This window comes from Numida meleagris, chromosome 2 (assembly GCF_002078875.1).
Source record: "Numida meleagris isolate 19003 breed g44 Domestic line chromosome 2, NumMel1.0, whole genome shotgun sequence".
NCBI classification, from domain to species: Eukaryota; Metazoa; Chordata; class Aves; order Galliformes; family Numididae; genus Numida; species Numida meleagris.
In genome coordinates this window covers 22814354-22832673 of record NC_034410.1, presented here as the reverse complement: position 1 = coordinate 22832673, position 18320 = coordinate 22814354, and the positions used below count along the sequence as shown (strand labels likewise).

General features: G+C 39.7%; 1 protein-coding gene across 1 annotated transcript in view; it reads left to right on the top strand.

The window, feature by feature from the left end:
- The window catches only part of CALCR (calcitonin receptor), a 147335-nt gene that overhangs the window by 72254 nt on the left and 56761 nt on the right, over positions 1 to 18320 (top strand). Inside the window, exons 2-3 of the mRNA XM_021389025.1 lie at positions 7763 to 7850; positions 17160 to 17313. Of these exons, the coding sequence (XP_021244700.1) occupies positions 7803 to 7850; positions 17160 to 17313 (202 nt within the window). The 5' untranslated portion in view covers positions 7763 to 7802. The remainder of the gene's footprint in view (positions 1 to 7762; positions 7851 to 17159; positions 17314 to 18320) is intronic.

The window sequence follows — 18320 nt, the reverse complement described above, 5'->3', positions numbered from 1 at the left end:
ATTCTGCAGTAACTAATGGAGATTGTTTTTTGTTTTTTTTTACTGACTTACATATGTTGCTTTATATCTGCATCCTTCATTACAGTTTTGTATCTTTGTCATATCAGTTGTAAAAACAGTGTAAAAATGTAATAATAGCTTCAGTTCACTTCCATTTATTGTAGTTTAGAAATGGTAACAGAAAAACCAGTGCTGCATTAGGTGTAATATTTTAAGAGCGTAGGTAAGGTAAGATTTACCACCAGAGGTAATCTCTTTCCAAGTAGACCAGCTGTTGTATCTGTAAAAGCTGTCTGAGAGCTCAGACACACACAGCTTTCTTCAGAGACTGTCACAGGATGGCTTGCATGCTCTAAAGCTTCTTTGTCTCTACTAGCTCATTTAAGAGCCCTGTTAGGTACAGCCCTGTGAAGTCAATGGTAACATCTTATGACTTCAAATCATAATTAGGATTTCTATTCATTATTAGCAGAGCTGCTATAAAATTAGAGCCAGACATGAGAAAAAAAAAGGCTCATTTTTGTCAGGGTAGAAATGAAACCTACATCCTACATCCAGCTCTAACATCGGTATGCTGCTGCCAAGTGAGAACAAAATGCTCTAAATGTGTGTCATGTGCATTTGATTTATAGCAATCCACTCATATGATTTTTCACGCTTTATATGACTTATATAAAAACAGTAACATAATAAAAAAGTATAATGTTTTTCTTGTTATTTTGCCCACCCCATAAAATATTCACTTACTTCAAATAATCTATAGGAATGCATGGTTACAAAAAAAGGACCAGTGGGAGTTTGCCTGGGGAAGGACTGAATGGAAAACTGAGAATGAATTGGCTATGAGGAAATATTAAATAACAGTTTTTCTTTCCAGTATATGCTTCAGCTGAAAGAAAACTACTAAAAAATGTTCAATATATGGAATCAAAAAAAATATTGGCCCACGAAGGAAGAATGTCACATATGTGGTTGCATTCATGTAAATAAATAAATAAAGATTTTGCCAATGTCGTGCAGAAAGAAATTGGGAAATGGAAAAAGGAACACCCATAAGTTCAACACTTACTATCCAGTTTTTCTTGCTTCTCTTAAACTCTTCAAGTGTGCATCCCAAGTGCATCTAGGACTGCCTTGTCATTATGTTCTTATTCCACTGAACTTGTTAACCTCCAGAAGTGCTTTAGATACTCCTGTTAATACTTTTGAGTTGGAATATGTTATGGTTTACAGCTTCCCAGAGTACATTTAAAATGACACCATCCAGTCTTTGTGAGTAATGCAGACCTTGGGTACCAACAAGTTCATTGAAGTATTTTACTAGTCCCTTCCTGAAATTTTATTTGTTTCCACTTTATTTTAAGCCTCCTAAAACCTCTTGCCCAACAACCAGAGGGAGGTGAGGGGTGGCTTCCTGAGTACTAAAAATGTAGTTTCTTGGCTACTTCTTTGTGGTGGGAATCACCTCCCTTTGCATTAGCCACTGGAGGATGCAGAAACATTGTATATGATTAGCATTCAAAGCATGTTTCTTGTGTTATATGTTCTTTAAAAATATAGTTGTCTGCCATTTAGCCAAAGAATAGCTATCTTCCACTTTCTCTGTAGCGTATACGATCACCTTGATCACCCATATATGTATTGTATTGGCTTTTCAAAACTTGTAATTATCCTAAAAGAACATTCAGCCAAGGTAGCAGCTATTTTGTTTTTCTTTCTATTTTTTATTCAGTTTGACTAGAGGCTGTAAGGAGGTGCATTTCTCCACCTGGCACTGATGATCACCAGCTTTCTAGCATAGGAAGCACTGAATAGAGCTCAGCATTTCCCTCAGAAATATGGCTGTGAGAAGACCATGGTTCCAGTTAATCCACTGGCAGACCATTGTAGGCTAATAGTTAGAGCATGTGCTTAGGAAATAAGAGGGACTGGCTCTGTTTCCTTCTCACAGCTGGAATCACAACCATAGTATTTCTTTTGCCTACAGGGGCTGTTATTACCATGCTGCAGTGCTGGTCCACACAGGACCTGGGATTATAGTAATGTGACTGCAGAGCTGACTCCTGGCCCAAAGCGGTAGCCTAAATTATGAAAACAGAGGTAAAAATGTCCAGATTGGAATGAGAAAACAATTTTAATACTTTCCCCCAGACACATCTGGCAAAACAAATGCAAGCTGGAAACTATGTGAAGGCACATGGAAAACAAAGAGGCGATTGGTGATAGCCAGCATGGCTTCACTAAGGGCAAATCATGTCTGATAAATTTGGCAGTCTTCTGCGATAGGGTTACATCATTGGTGGATAAGAGAAGAGCAACTGATGTCATCTACCTGGACTTGTGCAAAGCATTTGATACTGTCCCACATAGCATCCTTCTTTCTAGACTGGAGAGAGGTAGATCTGATAGATGGAGCACTTGATAGGTAAGTAATTGGCTGATCAGTCACATTCAGAGAGTTGCAGTCAACTGCTCAATGTCCAGATGGAGACCGCTGATGACTGGTATCCCCTAGGAGTCAGTATTATTTAACATCTTTTGTCCGTAACATGGAGAGTGGGACATCATCAAGTTTGCAGATGACACCAAGCTGTGTGGTGCAGTCAACACTCTGGAGGGAAGGGATGCAATCCAGAGGCACCTGGACAGGCTTGAGAGTGGGCTCATGTGAACCTCACGAAGTTCAGCAAAGTCAAGTGCAGTGATCCGCACCTGGGTTTTGTCAATCCCAAACTTGAATACAGGCTAGGTTATGAGTAGATTGAGAGCACCTCTGAGGAGGACTTGGGTGTTCTGGTGGATGAAAAACTGAGTATGAGCCAATAATGTGCTCTTACAACCCAGAAAGCCAGCTGTATCCTGGGCAGCATCAAAAGGAATATGACCAGTAGGCTGAGAGAAGTGGATGTCCCTTTCTGCTCACCACTCTTGTGAGACCTCACCTGCAGTACTGTGTTCAGCTCTGGGTCCCACAGCAGACAGACCTTCTGGAGCAGGTCCAGAGTTGGCCACGAGGATGATCAGAGGGTTGGAGCACTTCTCCTATAAAGACGAGCTGAGGGAACTGATCTTATTCATCCTGGAGAAAGAAGGTTCTGGGGAGACCTTATGAGACCTTATAAGCCTTCCAGTACTTAAAGGGGACCTACAAGAAAGCTGGAGAGGGACTTTTTACAAAGGCCCATAGTGATAGGACAAGAGGTTATGATTTTAAACTAAAAGAAAGTAGATTTAGATTAGATATAAGAATGAAGTTCTTTATGATGAGGGTGGTAAGACACTGGAACAGGTGGCCCAGAGATGATGTGTATACCTCATACCTGGAGGTGTTCAAGGCCAGGCTGGATAGGGATTTGAGCAACCTGATCTAGAGGGAGGTATCCCTGGCCTTAGCAAGGAGTTGGAACTAAGTGATCTTTAAAGGTTCCTTTCAAACTGAATCTTTCTATGATTCTGTGAGACAGACCTGCAACCTCCTCCTTGGATCTGAATTCACTGAGCATTCAGCAACAGGGGCTACTGGCTTGCATGTTTCTTACCCATGTGCCTCTCCCTATTTTTCCTGCTCCAACCTTGGCACAGGTCAGTGTCCTCCTGTGCTGAGTGGCAAAATGCTCACTGAGAGGATCTACAAGTCCTAGTGTTAAGAAACCCTAGAGACACTGGGGCTGAAGGCGAGTGCACAGCTATTCACTCTGAGAAAACTGCACAGGGGCGGTAAGAAATCCATCTAAACAACACGTTGGACAAATGAAGAGGTACAAAGTGAATTTTAAAAGTTTCAAGTATTTGATCACAAATACTACTAGTCCCATTTTATGTTGTTAAAATCTTCCTCCAAAGGTATGTCAACATTCTTGTGAAATATGGCATTGCAGAATAATCAGGGCAGAATAATTAAATGAGAAGTTTATCTCATTATTCCTCCAAAGAGCCTTTCTTTCTTATTGTTTCTTTGGACTGCAGCAAATAAATGTTTATCTACTGCCCTCTCTTTTACCCTTACACCTTTTTCTGGCCCTCCTTGTTGGCCATGTCAGGCCACTTGTGCAAATGACTGAGTGGGTAAGGTTGTCCCATCTTTTGGATAACCCAGTGGTAATTGTAATTAAAGCCCTGTTCAGTTTAGTATTTAAAACTGCAATAATCAGAACAGAGCCAAAAGAGATGACAATACCAATAGAATGTTGTACTGTTCCTCAGAAGAGCTTCAGGACTAATCCCGAGGTGCCCATGGTATTACTATAATAGCTGAAGCAAGAGGAATATCTTTGTACATAATAAGCTATGCTACATTAACAAAGCAATACAGAACAATATTCTAGTTTAAAAATCGGACTGGGATTTCGTACATAACTATTATAAGCAACTGAGGATGGAGAATTAATACAATCATGGAAAAAAACTGGGCTTTAACAATGTGCCTCTGATTAAATATGAATAAATATGAATGTTTTGAAACTTAAATGTATGAAGCACCTAATGTTGTCTTAACATCAAGCAAGGATATTGATGAACTTTACCAAAAAAATGATAAACAGTAGAGAAACGTGAATCAAGACGGAACCTAAAATTTGCTTGAGAATTTCAGCAAATGAAACAAAATCTGCAGTATTAACTCCTCATAATAATCATTCTTATATTAGCTCCAGTGATCCAAATAGCTATCAGTACTTTGCCTATAATTGCTCATGTTCATTTCAATATGCATGATCTCAGGAAAACCTCATGCATACCTTGAAATACCTGCAGTGAAGAAACATCTGAAATGCCTATGCACAAAACATTTTGAAACGTTAGAATTTCTAGTTCTTCCCTCTGCAATGGTAAAAAAAAAAAAAAAAAAAAAAAAAAAAAGTGCTGTTTAAAAAGTGTGTAGTTTAAAACTAATTCCAGGCCTACTTCATAGTGTGGCCTTACCAAATGGCTGTGAGGGTAGCACAAGTCAGGTGGCAATAAGCAGCCTGAATAAGGCAAGGGAAAGGCTCCTTCTGCAGGTGCTGTCACCAAAGCCAGTGTGTGGTTGAGTCACGAGATTAGTGTATGCTAAGGACCAAGCTCCTTTCTGTGTTCATAGTAGTACAGATCCAGTGCAGCTGTGGCCTATTTCAGACTGCTCGGGGCTTTCCAGCCTCCTTCAGCTGCAAGGAGGCTGTCCATGGCAGTAGCGCAAGTAGTATTTTTAGCACAGCAGTCCCAAACTCAAGGCCTTGAGCGTGCCACTTAGCACATCCCAATTTACCTGTTGCGTCACTCCTGAACCAGGATTGCTGGAGATGGGACAGAGCTGTGGTGATGCAGGTCCATCCCTCTGTCCAGAGGCTGATGATCCATCCCTCAAGGCTCCCCTTCCCGGGAATCTTTCTGCCTCCACATTATTCCTGGCCTGCCCCTTGATCAACACTTTTAACCTGCACATACCTTTTTATTTCAAGATGCTCGTTGTCCTTGATCCAATACTGATTCTAACCCATGTATGTACTGCTCTAGGTCATTCTTATGGTTAGAGAAAAGCTACTTCTCAGTCAGGGACCCTATGCTAGCATTGTTAAAACCTAGCCTGTTGAAATTGTTGTCTCTGGAAATGACTCCTGTGAAAGAGTAAGAAAAAACAGGTACTGGACTTCAAGTAGCATGTCGGCCATTCCTGTGGTTAGAGCTGGCTAGAAGAAGAAAGACTGGAAATATCAAGATTATGTAAGATTTAGTGTGGGAAATAATTCTTACTCGTTTACTCATATGTAGTATCATATGGCACAGACATCACAGTTAACAGAGGGGAAATATAATGTGTTAAATATTTTACAGATGGCTTTTTTTAACTGGGAGATATGGGAGCAAAAGGTATTTTAAATAGCTTCTTCAGTACATAGTAACAAATGCTCACAAAATCTCAACTGACTAAAATTTACCTGCAGTTGCAGCTTTAATCCAACATAATGCTGTAAGCACTTCTAGCACTAAGTGCAGGAAATTAGATGCATTGTGGGTAACTAGAATTGCTATTGATTTTACCTCTTCTTTTTAGATCACAGTATTGCATTCATCTCTGCCATTTGCGGCAAGTAGTGTAAGACTGTCAACAGCTTGAAGGGCAAAGTTATTTTGCCTACTTTTTAGCACATCCCTGAAGATGCAGCAGAAGAGGCTAGCAGGGGGAATACAGACGAAGACTGACTTTACATCACACTACAGAACACTTCACAGTACAGTGCATAATTGTATAGACACATTTACGCATACGTATCTGCTTGTTGGGCAGCCAATCAAGACCCATTGTTTATATGCTCATATATTTTTTGGCAGTTTTGAACCAATACACACTGCGGGGAATAGTACACAGAAGATGGAAACAATTCCAGACATTTTCCTCAGATCTAGCTGACCAGTTTTTGTTTCAATTGTGTTATCTGTCATTGCTGATCAAATACAAATGTGTGGCTGACAGCATAATTATGTATTATTTCTGTGTCATTTGCCTGTCCCATTACCTCTTGCACACCAGAATGGTTCTGGCAAGGCTCAGACAGTAATAAGGCTACTTCTTATTACAGGCAGATCCTCTGAATCCTCTTTTCCATCAATCCATGTTTATGTAACCGCAGTGGCACATGCAACGCTCCCATTCATAGGATATTACTTGCAGGTGCATTAGATTGCAGTGAAAGTGCCACACCCTTGTTACATTTTGAGATTATTTCTTCTTTAGATGAGGACAATTACAACTGATCTCATATTTTTTTTCCCCTCTGTAATGGGTGGCATTAATGGCACACCACTTCAAGTTGAGAAGAGCTGTTACAGTGCTATGGCAGAAACAAGCGTTATACAAGGGATTGTTTCGCTCACTACACGTAAACTATGCTTCAAAGTCTGTGTGCCTTTCTCCCATTAAATTCCTGGGGTATGGACGTGTCTGGTGCTCCCTGCATTGTGTGCTCAGGTAGTGTGCTCACTCAGTTTTTAAGATGCCTTAGAAATAAAGGTGTGGTTGATAGCTCCCTTGCTCGCTGTGGCAGAAAGGCTGGATGGATGTTGACTTCTGAGACAAAGAAAAGCAGAAAGCTTCAGGTCCAGTTCCCTTCCAGCCTGTGGAGCCATGGCTATGCTGTGCTTCTCCAGCACTTTGTTCGGCTGCAGTGGTCATTCTCAGTGGTGGAGAGTCACTGTGCCATGTGGCTGTCTGCAGTCTCGCAGACCAGGCAAGCTAGCTGCAATTGGGAGCATGAAATCCTATAGTCTTGCTCTCTTGCTAGGAGGTCTAACTTAAGGTGTTTACAATTTATCTCTCTTCCTGCCACACTGAGTTCTGTTGTTACCCACCCTCTGGCTTTCTCTCACTGCATAAATACACTTTTTGGGTGGTCTATCTGTGCCCCAGATCTTTCTTTTCTGGGGGTAATTTTAAAAATATCCAGGTTCTTCATAGGTCTGCAGCCATATTTGGAGGTTAGAAGCAGCAGAATCAGGACAACCAAAGTAGGATCAGCAGGCAGAGAGACAGTTTGATCTAGATATGCTACTGGTCATGTAGTAACATGGAGGTGTAATTCATGCCCACTGACCTTAGCACCAGCATCTGTAGGGGAGGCTGAAATAAAAACATACCTGTCTCCAGTGAAATCAGACATCAGTACACATAAGGCTGGAGGCACACACGTGCAGAATGCATGTGAAGTCTAAAAAGACACTCATACACAAAAATAGGAATTTATTGTAACAAAGTCTAATTCTGGTTTTGTTTTTGCTGTTTAATTCCCAGAAGGATCAGCTACAAGGTGCCTCTGCAGGAAGACTCCACAATGAAAAAAACAACCCACTGTTGCTTCTTACTGATTATCCTTCTTATTGTAAGTATGAGACAAATGAATGACACCTGCCAGATTCAAACTTGCGGTGATGTTCAGAAAAATAAGGAATACTGAGTTGTATTTGTTACACAGCACAGGTGAAGTAATGAGTTCTCTTACTGATAAATTCTGAAATAAGGTTAATAATGTTTCTGAATAAGATATCTCATAAAAGTTTGAACTTGCAACCACAGTTCCCCAGTGAGACGGAACTGCAAGTCTGAAGGTGGTAATGCCTGTGTTTTTTTGACTGGATTTGGAAACTTATGTGGTTGAAAACTTCCTAAATGTTGTGTAAAACTTTGAATTAAGTGATTGTGAATTTTCACTGTTTGAGTCTTAGGAAAGCAACAGAAATGGCAAATATCACTATAAAGTTTAGTTATTCAGTTCAAACACTACTTTCAACTGTTTGATCTCCATATTTCTGTTACTCCAGTATATTCAACAGCAACATGGCTGGGTAATTATTGTTCTAAGTATGTAGCAAATTAATTTCTACTTGACTAAATACCTCTCCTGTAAGTTGAATGGTTTCTTTGAGCTTTACTTGCGGAACCTCAAATGATAAGCAGTTATCATAAAATCACAAACAATACAAGTAGTCAGAAATGAAGACACTATCCGAATCCTCAGTTGCACAGCAGTCAGTATATGTCTGAGTGATGCTCCTGGGAGTGAGCATCTCTCTGCCTCAGTGTAGTCTGAGTTACTTGCATGCCTGATGCTACCTTATTTCTCAGAGATATATTTGTCTCTGTATTCCTGATGAAACTTTTGATCCTTATTATTCTTGATTGTATCTGGTTAGCTCCTCAGACCCCTCTGCTTCTCAGCTTTTCTTCTCTTCATGTGGAATGAATATGGAATGTTGCTGTGTGTCTCCCCATCAGCTCACACCTTTTCTGGTTGTAAATGGTAGAAATGGGGCTAGAAGACACACAGGGGAACGGCAGAGACCTCTCTCCCTGTTTTATTAGTTTCAGCATAGCATAATTTGCCCACTGTGCTGTTTGCCACTTAAATTTACATGAGGAAAAAGTTGGGGAGGGAAGCCGAGAACAGTAAGAGAATGGTGGAACAAAACAGTGAAAAGAAATCATGGAGAATGCAGAAGAATTGCAAAGAATGCCTTATCTGGGTAAAATACTAAGTTTGTAGTTGAGGATCGGGGACTTCAAAGATGAGCTGGAGAGCAGGAGAATAAACAGGGGAGAATTAACATATTTCTGCTAGCTTGGTTTCAAAAATAATTAATCCAGAATTAGTTAATGATTTGAGCAGTCATCCCTGTGCTTGGCAAAAATCTTCTGCCTTGATATGTACCAGAGTATTCTGGTTTTTGTGGCATTTTCTGTCTGTTACACATAGCCCTGCAAGTGGTGCACGTAGTAGTGTGCTGGCTGGAACATCATGCATGTTTAGAGATCTCTCAAAGCCAAAGGACCCATCAGAGACGAGATATCTTCTGTGTTTGAATAATCCTGACTGACCTGCATAACATAACAGGAGCCTTGGCAAAGAACAGCAAATCTTCCTGTAAGAAACCAAAGCCAAGTGAAGGAACAGTTCCAGATTATTTTTCTTCCACAATCAAATGACAGGACTGTAAATATTCTGTTAACTAAAATTGTCAACAGCCCTCACTGAGTGTTTGGGGTGTTCTGGCCTACAGCATAGATTTGGAGGACATTCTTGAAAGATTGGGCTGATCCTTCCTGTAAATTGATCTCTCACTAGTGCTGTCATGCGTGCAGCATTGGTTCTGTGCTCCTTACAGCAGTAGACCAGGGCTAGGACTTATTTAAGAAGCTCTGCAGTAAAATTTGCATCCCCTTCCTTTTAGATAGCTTTACACTAGAGGGCTCTTCAACTTCTGGCCTGTACGTATAACTTAAGCACAAGTTTATTTACATTTTCACTGCTCCAATCTCAGTATTCCATCCTTTTCCACTGTGGTGGCCATACTGTGATCTTGTTAGACACCTCTTAGATCAATTTATCTTCTGGTAAGGGAGAAGCCACAGTCATAGAAGGAGACTGTGAACAAGCTCTATTTTCTTGATAGTACTTGCCAGAACACTGCTGTTAAATCAAATATGAAAAATATTTGGCAAGGGTCACCTTTCCAAAAATTTTTCCACCTGTAGCTGGTGGAAAAAAATAATTTTTTACATTTTATTCTTGGTCTGTAATAATGAAAGGGTGTCTTTCTTTCTCTTCCCAAAAGACCTTTCCCACTCTGTTGGATTTTCTGGTCAGTCCTGGGTTCCCAGAGCCAGTCCCGCGTCTCTCCTTGCATGATTGGTCCTAGACTCCAGTTACAGGTAGTCCATAGGTCCTCCTCCCCATGGTGTCCATCCTTTAGATCTGTCCTGAGTGGTTTTGGTACCTTGTAATAGAAACTGTCTCTCTTACCTATGTCATTTTTACATAGACTAGCCAGCACTCTATGCCTTTGTGGTTGTTTTTACACCATTTACGCCATAGTAATTGTTCTTTGCCAAACACTAACTATTTAAAGCACCTGTTGCTCCAAATCTCAGTTATTAGAGGTGAAGCTAATTCCTTATTGTCTCTCTGACGGTTCCCCTTGCTTTTGGCTGCAGAACAGTGGCAGTGCTTCCATCATCACCAGATAATCCTTTGCAATTCAGAGGGAATTTCTTTATAAGTTCTAACTGTTCTTCTCAGGGAATATTTCTTACTTCACTTTATTCCTGATAGTCTGTTTCTCAGTAATTACTGAGAGCCCCAGAATGTAACTGCGATTTGTTTCCTCAAGTACCTCAGTCCCCACATGCTGGCAGAATTAGTCCATTGCCTACGTGCACATTTCTCTCCACAAGAAGGATGGAGCAATGGAACAGTATCTCCAGGGGGATCAGACTACTGAAAATGAGAGGAATAAGCTTGGGTCTTTTTCCTGTATGACCGATCAATTTTGCAGGACATTGAGATAAGAGAATTGTATTTTCTACCTCATTTTGTCAAGTAAAAATTCTCCTCTTCTGCCTGCAGATGGTAATTTGCTCTTGCCCTGTAAATGAGGATGGATGCAGTAGTTTTTCCTCTTATATTGCAAATTTGTTGTCCTGAGCCAACCACAGAGTGCTCAGTAAGGACAAAAGAAATGCTGCAGCTTCAGACCACACCATTATTCAATTAAATCCCTTTGACCAAGACTGTATTTTAAAACAATTTCATTTTAAGTTAAAAACAAAACCAAAATGTACAGTTTATTAAGCCCAGAGCTGTCAAACTGTTACCAAGCCTCAGTCACTAAGCTATATACAGTCTGGTATACTGTGTCAGATCCTGAAAGGCTTGTGAATAATTTCAGTTCAGGAAACATGGAAAATTAATTATGTGAACACCTGAGTGTGATTTTAGGTAAGTACAAAAACTGGCATATTTTGGAACACAACTGTGGTAGGTTTGAATCTCCAGAAGCCACTTAGAAAGTTGTTTACCAGTGTGATGAGGGCATGGCTCATGGTGCAGGCATCTCACCCTTGCAGCAGTGATACACAGCAGTGAGGTGCCACAGCCTGCTGTGCTCCCACAGCTACAGGTGTGATACGCAGCAGTGAGGGGCCGCAGACTGCTCCTGCTCTGCATAAGGCTTTTCCTGCTTAAGCAGTGTCTTCCCCAGCATCTGGTTTAGAGCAGGTACCAGCCTTTGGAGGGCAAGGAGGTGTGCTGACAAAGTAGTGGGAAGGGCGTATTTTCCTTTGTAGCTATGGGTTGCTTCAAGCTGTAAGGATTTGCAAATTCCAGATGCAAATTTCAGAGCTCTTCTCATGCAATGAATATTTGGGAAAGTACATTGCTGATGATAGTCACTGAAGGTTATTCTGAGAATTTCAGACCCTAGCTGCATACAGTTTTTCAGGAGGGAGAGGAATTGTATTCACCAAAGGTTTTGGGGTGAGCAGGACATTTGCATCTCTGTCTTTGCTTTTTCACAAAATAAGATTGTTGCTATGCAGCTGATTGCCCTAAAGAGGACTCTTGCAAGATGATTAATTAGCACTGCATTCAAAATCCCTGAAGCATTCTGCAGCCTTCCTCTTTGCTCACAGTCTGCATCAGGCTGTCCTGAGAGTAAAGCCTCCTCACGTGAGCAAGTACAGACTGCAGCAATGCACAAGAACTGTAAGAGAGGAGTACAAGTTGCTTTCCATTAAAAGCGCATTGTCTTCATCTACTGTGGGTGATAATCTTTTGCTTGTTTAATAGCTGCCAAAATCTTCATATGGGATGTAACTATGAGATGTTTTCATCCTGTTTCAACATCAATTGAATACGAGAAAATTTTAGCATTCGACAGTTCAGTAAAACATGTTGAGGTATTTCCCCCAAGAAGTTGTCTGCTGTTCATAAGTACGTTTGTAATGAATAAGAAATCATTGTTGTGTTTAGTGAGTGCCTTCTGTTAATGACCTTCCTAAGGCATCACAGTGGTTTTCTTCTCTGTTCTGACACTAGTCGCTGTGAAAAGTATTTCAAACACAGTCAAGGTACTACAGGGGCTCTGCAACGAGGCTGAGTCATGCTGAGCTCTTGCTTGAAGATGTGGTGTATCAAAGAACAGGAGTTAAGTCACCCACTAAGTGGTGACTAAACGGAGCAGTTTTAAAAGAAATGTATCAAGTGTATTTTTGAGCTATCAAAATCAATAAGCAGTTGTAGCGTCCAGATTCTGAAATACATTTTGACTGAGCTCAACAGTAAACTTGCAAAATTGCTGTATTTAATGGAAGGGGGAAAAATCAAGGAAAGAAAGCTGCAAATACTTTATTTTCCTAAATGTCATGTTTAGTCTAAGTCCTTGATGGTGGAAGAAAAATATTTGGGCATGCTTGCTTATCACATCCAATATTTTGTGGAAAAAGGTGAATTTTATGCTTGCTTTATCTGGATTCTGTCTTTCAGAAATGGGCACAATCTTGCACAGGTTAATAACAGGTGTCTGTATTACAGCAACTGTCGCACTATTTGCTTATCTTTATATAGTTTAATAACAAATCCAAGTTGCTTTCTCTAGATTACTTTATCCATTCTAGGTATAAAGTGAACTTCAGCATTCCCAGCAGCCTGTTCTTTCTCTTTGTTATGATAATTCATTTTCTTGTAACAGTCATTTATCACGTGGTGGCTTGGTGGTCGTATGTATGACGTCATTTACTTGGACTTTTAGGAGTGACATCATATGTACGGCTGCTAAACTGCTGCATAGGACATCACTTAAACATTTTTCTTCCGAAGAAATCATAACCAATCATTTTCAGGCTATCAACACATCCCGCTTATTAAGTTGTGAAATATTTATTTCTCTTTAATAAAGAATATTTGTGAATGAATGAGCCATTCCTTTATTGTATCAACACTGTTTATACTTCCCTCTGAAGTAACTGATGGATGGATGGGAAGGGTTTTTAACTTGCAGTAACGGACTCCAAACATTTGACATTTGTTCCGTACCATAGGTACTAATCAGGTGAAGCTTTCCTCACATGTAGCCATGCCCAGGCCTCTTCTACCTTTGATAACAGAATAGCAACCCAGGTATTTCTTTCTGCCCATTTTCCTTTTTCTCATCCTTAAGGTAAGGAGCGCAGAAAGAATAAATAAACAATAAAATCCAACATCAGAATTGTGTACATCTTTGTGTAATTGATCGCAGGAATATGTGGCCAGATCACCATCCCACTGAGCTGAGTGGGAGTTCTGCCCATGGCTTCGGGGCGAACGGGCACTAGGCTCCATGTACGAGAGTGCTGGTGGACGCACAGTTCTTTCGTGTGTGGTAGAAAACACTAACATTGCAAACAGAGGCCTAATTGCTCACTCTCCTGCAAGCCAGCAGATTTATTTTTTGTTAGTCAGCTGAAATGATCATTTGTTTCAAGGCAGAAGAAAATATTGTTCAAACTTCCAGGGCTGGCTTTTCAAATCCAGGCAAAAAGAAATGAGTAATCAAATGGAAGAGTATATTTTAGGCACATCACAGATGAACAATACCGGTAACACACCTACGCATAACCCTGTAATTCGATTTCACACGCAAGCTTTTACAATTACATCAAAGGTGCCTGGAAATACGTGTGTGACTAACTGAAAATCTGATTCTTCTGATTTGATAAGTAAAAAATGAGATAAATTTAAGAGACTGATGTAATCTAACATTAATATTCCAGTCTTTATCCAAAGTTGCTTTATTTTTACTGTTGGCCATTACATGGTTTCCCCTGATGAAGTAATTATTTTCACTGAGCTTTTGTGGCACATTCTCATCTATCTTTTTAATCTCTCTAAGTGAATTCCTGGACCAAATGTGGGTAATAGGAATTTTTCTCACAATTTCAACTGTAACATGATTGCCTTGCTCAAAGGTAGTAGAACAGTTATGTGGTTGAGCACTTTAAATAATTTAGTGCGCAATCCAAAACTTTCATCCTATCCACCACCACAGGAACTCTCTGCCTCCAAATACTATTTTCATTAATCTATACTCAGTAAGAGCTGTCTTCTTCAGAAACTAGATCAGTCCCTTACATACAGCAAATTATGAAAATGATTTTGAAGAGAAGGATGTTTTCTCTCTCTTGTATCTCATCACCAAAAATTTCCATCCCTGGTTATAAACTGTTACATCTTCACCATTTAAAAGACAGGAATGGAGCATTTCTTTTCTGATGGCATTTCTTACTTTTGATTTCAGTTTATATGTTTCTGTACTGTGCAATCTTCTGGGAAAAGTCTGTCCTTTGAAGAATGGTGGATGATAATGATCCAAAACAACTTAACAGAAGGGAAAGACATATCAAAGCACTTGAAAAAGTACTTACAGTTCTATCTGTGTAGCTCGCATTTGCCATTTATCACATAGTTGTGTTGTGCTTTCTTCTGTACAGATAAAGCAAAAGAAACTGCAATTTATGACCAGCAACCTCAGTCATTCTGGTTGCATTGTTAGTGTGAATTGTTCTTGTTTGGTCAAACAGATCTGAAGAACAGACCATCTCCTTCTGAAAAGAAAACAGAAGTTAAATAAAAGCATTTTTTCAGTGGAAAGAAAATTGGTGATGTTTTCCAAGCATTATCAGATGATTATGCTTTCAAAACATGAGTGCCTTCCCAGACTGGCCCCCACTAACAGATGAATTGTTGAGAACAGAGGCAGTGACATGGCACCCCTTCTAGCTTGTCTTTGCCTACACTGCTGTTCCTCTCTCAAATGCAAACAGCTTGGAATTGAGGTATTATTGAAAATAAAAATGGGGAAAAAAAATAAGTCGGGAGTATCTATGAATCTCTTTAGGGAAGCGCTGAGGCCTGTGGTGATACATGGACATGAAGGGCAAAAACAGACCTGGAGACCTCTGAAAAGCTTCACCTGTTTTTTCCTGCGATACTTGCTGGATCTGCAACATTGCTGGTTTGGTTTTTAAACGATCCCCTTGGACACCATCTACTCCTTCAATCTTTTTGTAAAGGAGGGATCCCAAATATATTGGGCTTTGCTTCTGTATTTCCTGTTCTGGCTTTTTAGAAGCTTTATTTTATCACTTAAGTGGCCAGATGAAATGTTCCAAATGCCTTTGCCCTCCAGGCATATCTATACATGCATATATATATATATATGTATTTATACACAAAATTTATATAGAATTATATTTACCAAAAAATATCTTCCGTCTTCTTTCTGTCATTTTATTTCAAGTTTCACATTCTGTGCAGTAATGTTAAGTGCCTTCAGTGGATTCCAGTCTTCAGATAGTAGCTATATAAAGTTCAAAAATAAATTGTCAGTATGAAAAAAGATTAAATTAGGAAAATACAATTGGTTAGGTAGAAGAGTATAAAAAGATGAAACTGAGATGTTTCAGCAAAGAAATATCTACGTAAAGTAATGACATTTTTTCACCTAAGTCAAACATACTCTGTTTTGCTATGTATTTTACTGAGCTGATTTATCTCTGCTAATGGTAAAGAAAGCAATGTGTTAATGAGATACAGCTGCTTGCAATGTGCAATAAAAAAGGGAAACAATAATTTAAGAAGTCACTTCATATTTGAACTTTCAAACCCGTCATGATTTTTCATTGTACAATTCTAAATGCCTGCATAACGATCTGTATACTAGCATTTGGTGTTAATGTGAATCTCATAGGCTCAAATGTGCATGGAAGATGATCAATATAATCTGAAGCATACTCCTAAATATCCTAAACTCACTCTTTCCTATGGAGAAAATATTGCTAAAAATAGTAATGCTAGTCACATGATTTGTGTGGCTTGTCTAGAGAAATGCAGGCTTTGAATAAGAAAGATCACCAAGAAATTCAAGGCAGTGGGCTTCTGGGAGCCCTAAGTTTTGAAGGAGACTGTAAATAACTCTGTATGTACTTGAAATGGCTTAAGTATAGCTTTGTAGGTAAAAAAAAAGTAGAGTCATAAAAGGAAAGTGCCACAGCTGCATTGGTTTTGCTTGGGGAAACAGAAGAATTAACCCTTTCCCATCACCTTCCCACCAAGAAGCGCCCTGATACAAAATTAAGGCAAGAGCTTTAACTAGAGCTCCACACACTCATTTCCGCCCTGACTCATAGATCTGGGCTGCGCAACAGAGGGGCGGACAGAAAGAGAACAACTGACCTCTCTGCCTATGACATCTTGGCCTTCCATAGGCTATGGTCCTTCTGTGTGCCCTTCAGGCAGCTCAGGGTGGAATCCTTCAGAAGAGGCCACTTGATCAAAGAGGATTTTTTATTCAGATTCTCAGATTTGGGCACACTTTGCTTAGGCTCTTAATTAAGAGCCCAGCTCAGGTAGTGAGGTTTAAATCCTTTACGCTGCCCTTAACAGTTGAAGGAGCTCAAAGCAGAAAGCAGAAAACATGAAGAAATCGGCTTGTTTACAGCTTGTGGCCATGACTGGGTAATCTAGAGAGAAATCAACACAAGTGAGAAGAAATACATGGGTGTAGCATCGGGCAGATACGTACAAAATTTTTTTGCAGATCACTAATCTAAATGGAAAGATTTTAAAGACTTTACCAAGTATTTAATGGTTCTTTCTTTTGCCAGGAAAAAGGGCTTGGTTAAAATCCTGAGTTTGTAGTGAAGTAAACTGAGTTGAAATTCAGCATTTACTTTGAAAACACCGTAAGGTCTATCATAATGCAAAATATGCAAATAAAAGGCCTTTGAAGAATGCATAATGAAGATTTTTGACCTTCTTTTGTAATTTTTTTAATCCTGGTTTATTCAGTGGCACTAACAGTTTTTCCTTTCTGTACAGAGAATGGTTCCAAGTCTTACTGCTACTGTAAATTATACTGATCCTACCTTAGAGCCTGTAGTAACTGAAAATTCAGTCATACGACAGAAGATAATAGATTCGCAGTTCAAATGCTATGAGAGGATGAACAGAGCTCCTCCATATAGGAAAAAAGGTAAAGAAGATAAAAAAGTTCTGTTTGTATATTACCACGTTTGTGTATATCACTACAAAGAAGCATTTTGTTCTTTATACTAACCTATATTTTTCCTCGGAGTGCAGCTGCCTCCCGGTAAGCAGCAGTCAGATTCACACTAACTTACTGTCCTCTGAGATGCTAAGAAAGAAGAAAGGCTAGAGTGAGCCCAGGGAATGAACAGCTCTTCCTCCCTTCCTGCGCAGGTGTTACCTGCATCATGAAGATGAAGTGTATTGCTGGCTCAGGGCTTTGCTACTTGAATTTCTGTTCTCTTTCTTAGGTAGTTATGTTTTCCAGAACTGTCAGTGCAGTACTTTTTGGTACTCTTACATAAAGATGTGATTGTGAGCAGTGATATCTTAAATATAAATGCCAGTCTGTTGCTGTGCTCATTTGTTTTTCTTTTCTGTCTGCCTTGAATTAACTGATTACTGTCATGCTCTGTACCAACACAAGTGTTCCAGGTCTTCCATATTCAACAGTAACACTAGTAAAAAGAGGTTTATAAAGCACTGAGGACAGATCGTTACTGAATAGGAGGCACATGTTAAGATTAATAAAAAGGAAAATGACAAATAATAGTGATGTAACAATGGCATGCAATGAATGAAGTAGTCTTTCAGGCTGGGACTGAGGGTTCTCTTCTGGTCACTTTTTTCACAGAAAATAAGGAAGAAGCTGTGAGGAAGCTAGAGAAAAAATACTTGAGGCATTCTGGCAATTTGTGCAAGTAAAGAATCATGAAGTCATAGAATCATAGAATCACTGAGGTTGGAAAAGACCTCTAAGATCAACTGTTGATCCATCACCACACTGCCACTAAGTCATGTCCCTAAGGACACAGAGACTGGGGCACTGCTCAAGAGAAGTTATATTTAAAAAAATCAAACAACATAATAAATGAGGTGGAGATAATACGTTGGTGGGTTTCTTTTCAATATGAGAACAAAGGCATTTCTGCAACTCTTTATCCAATTTTACTG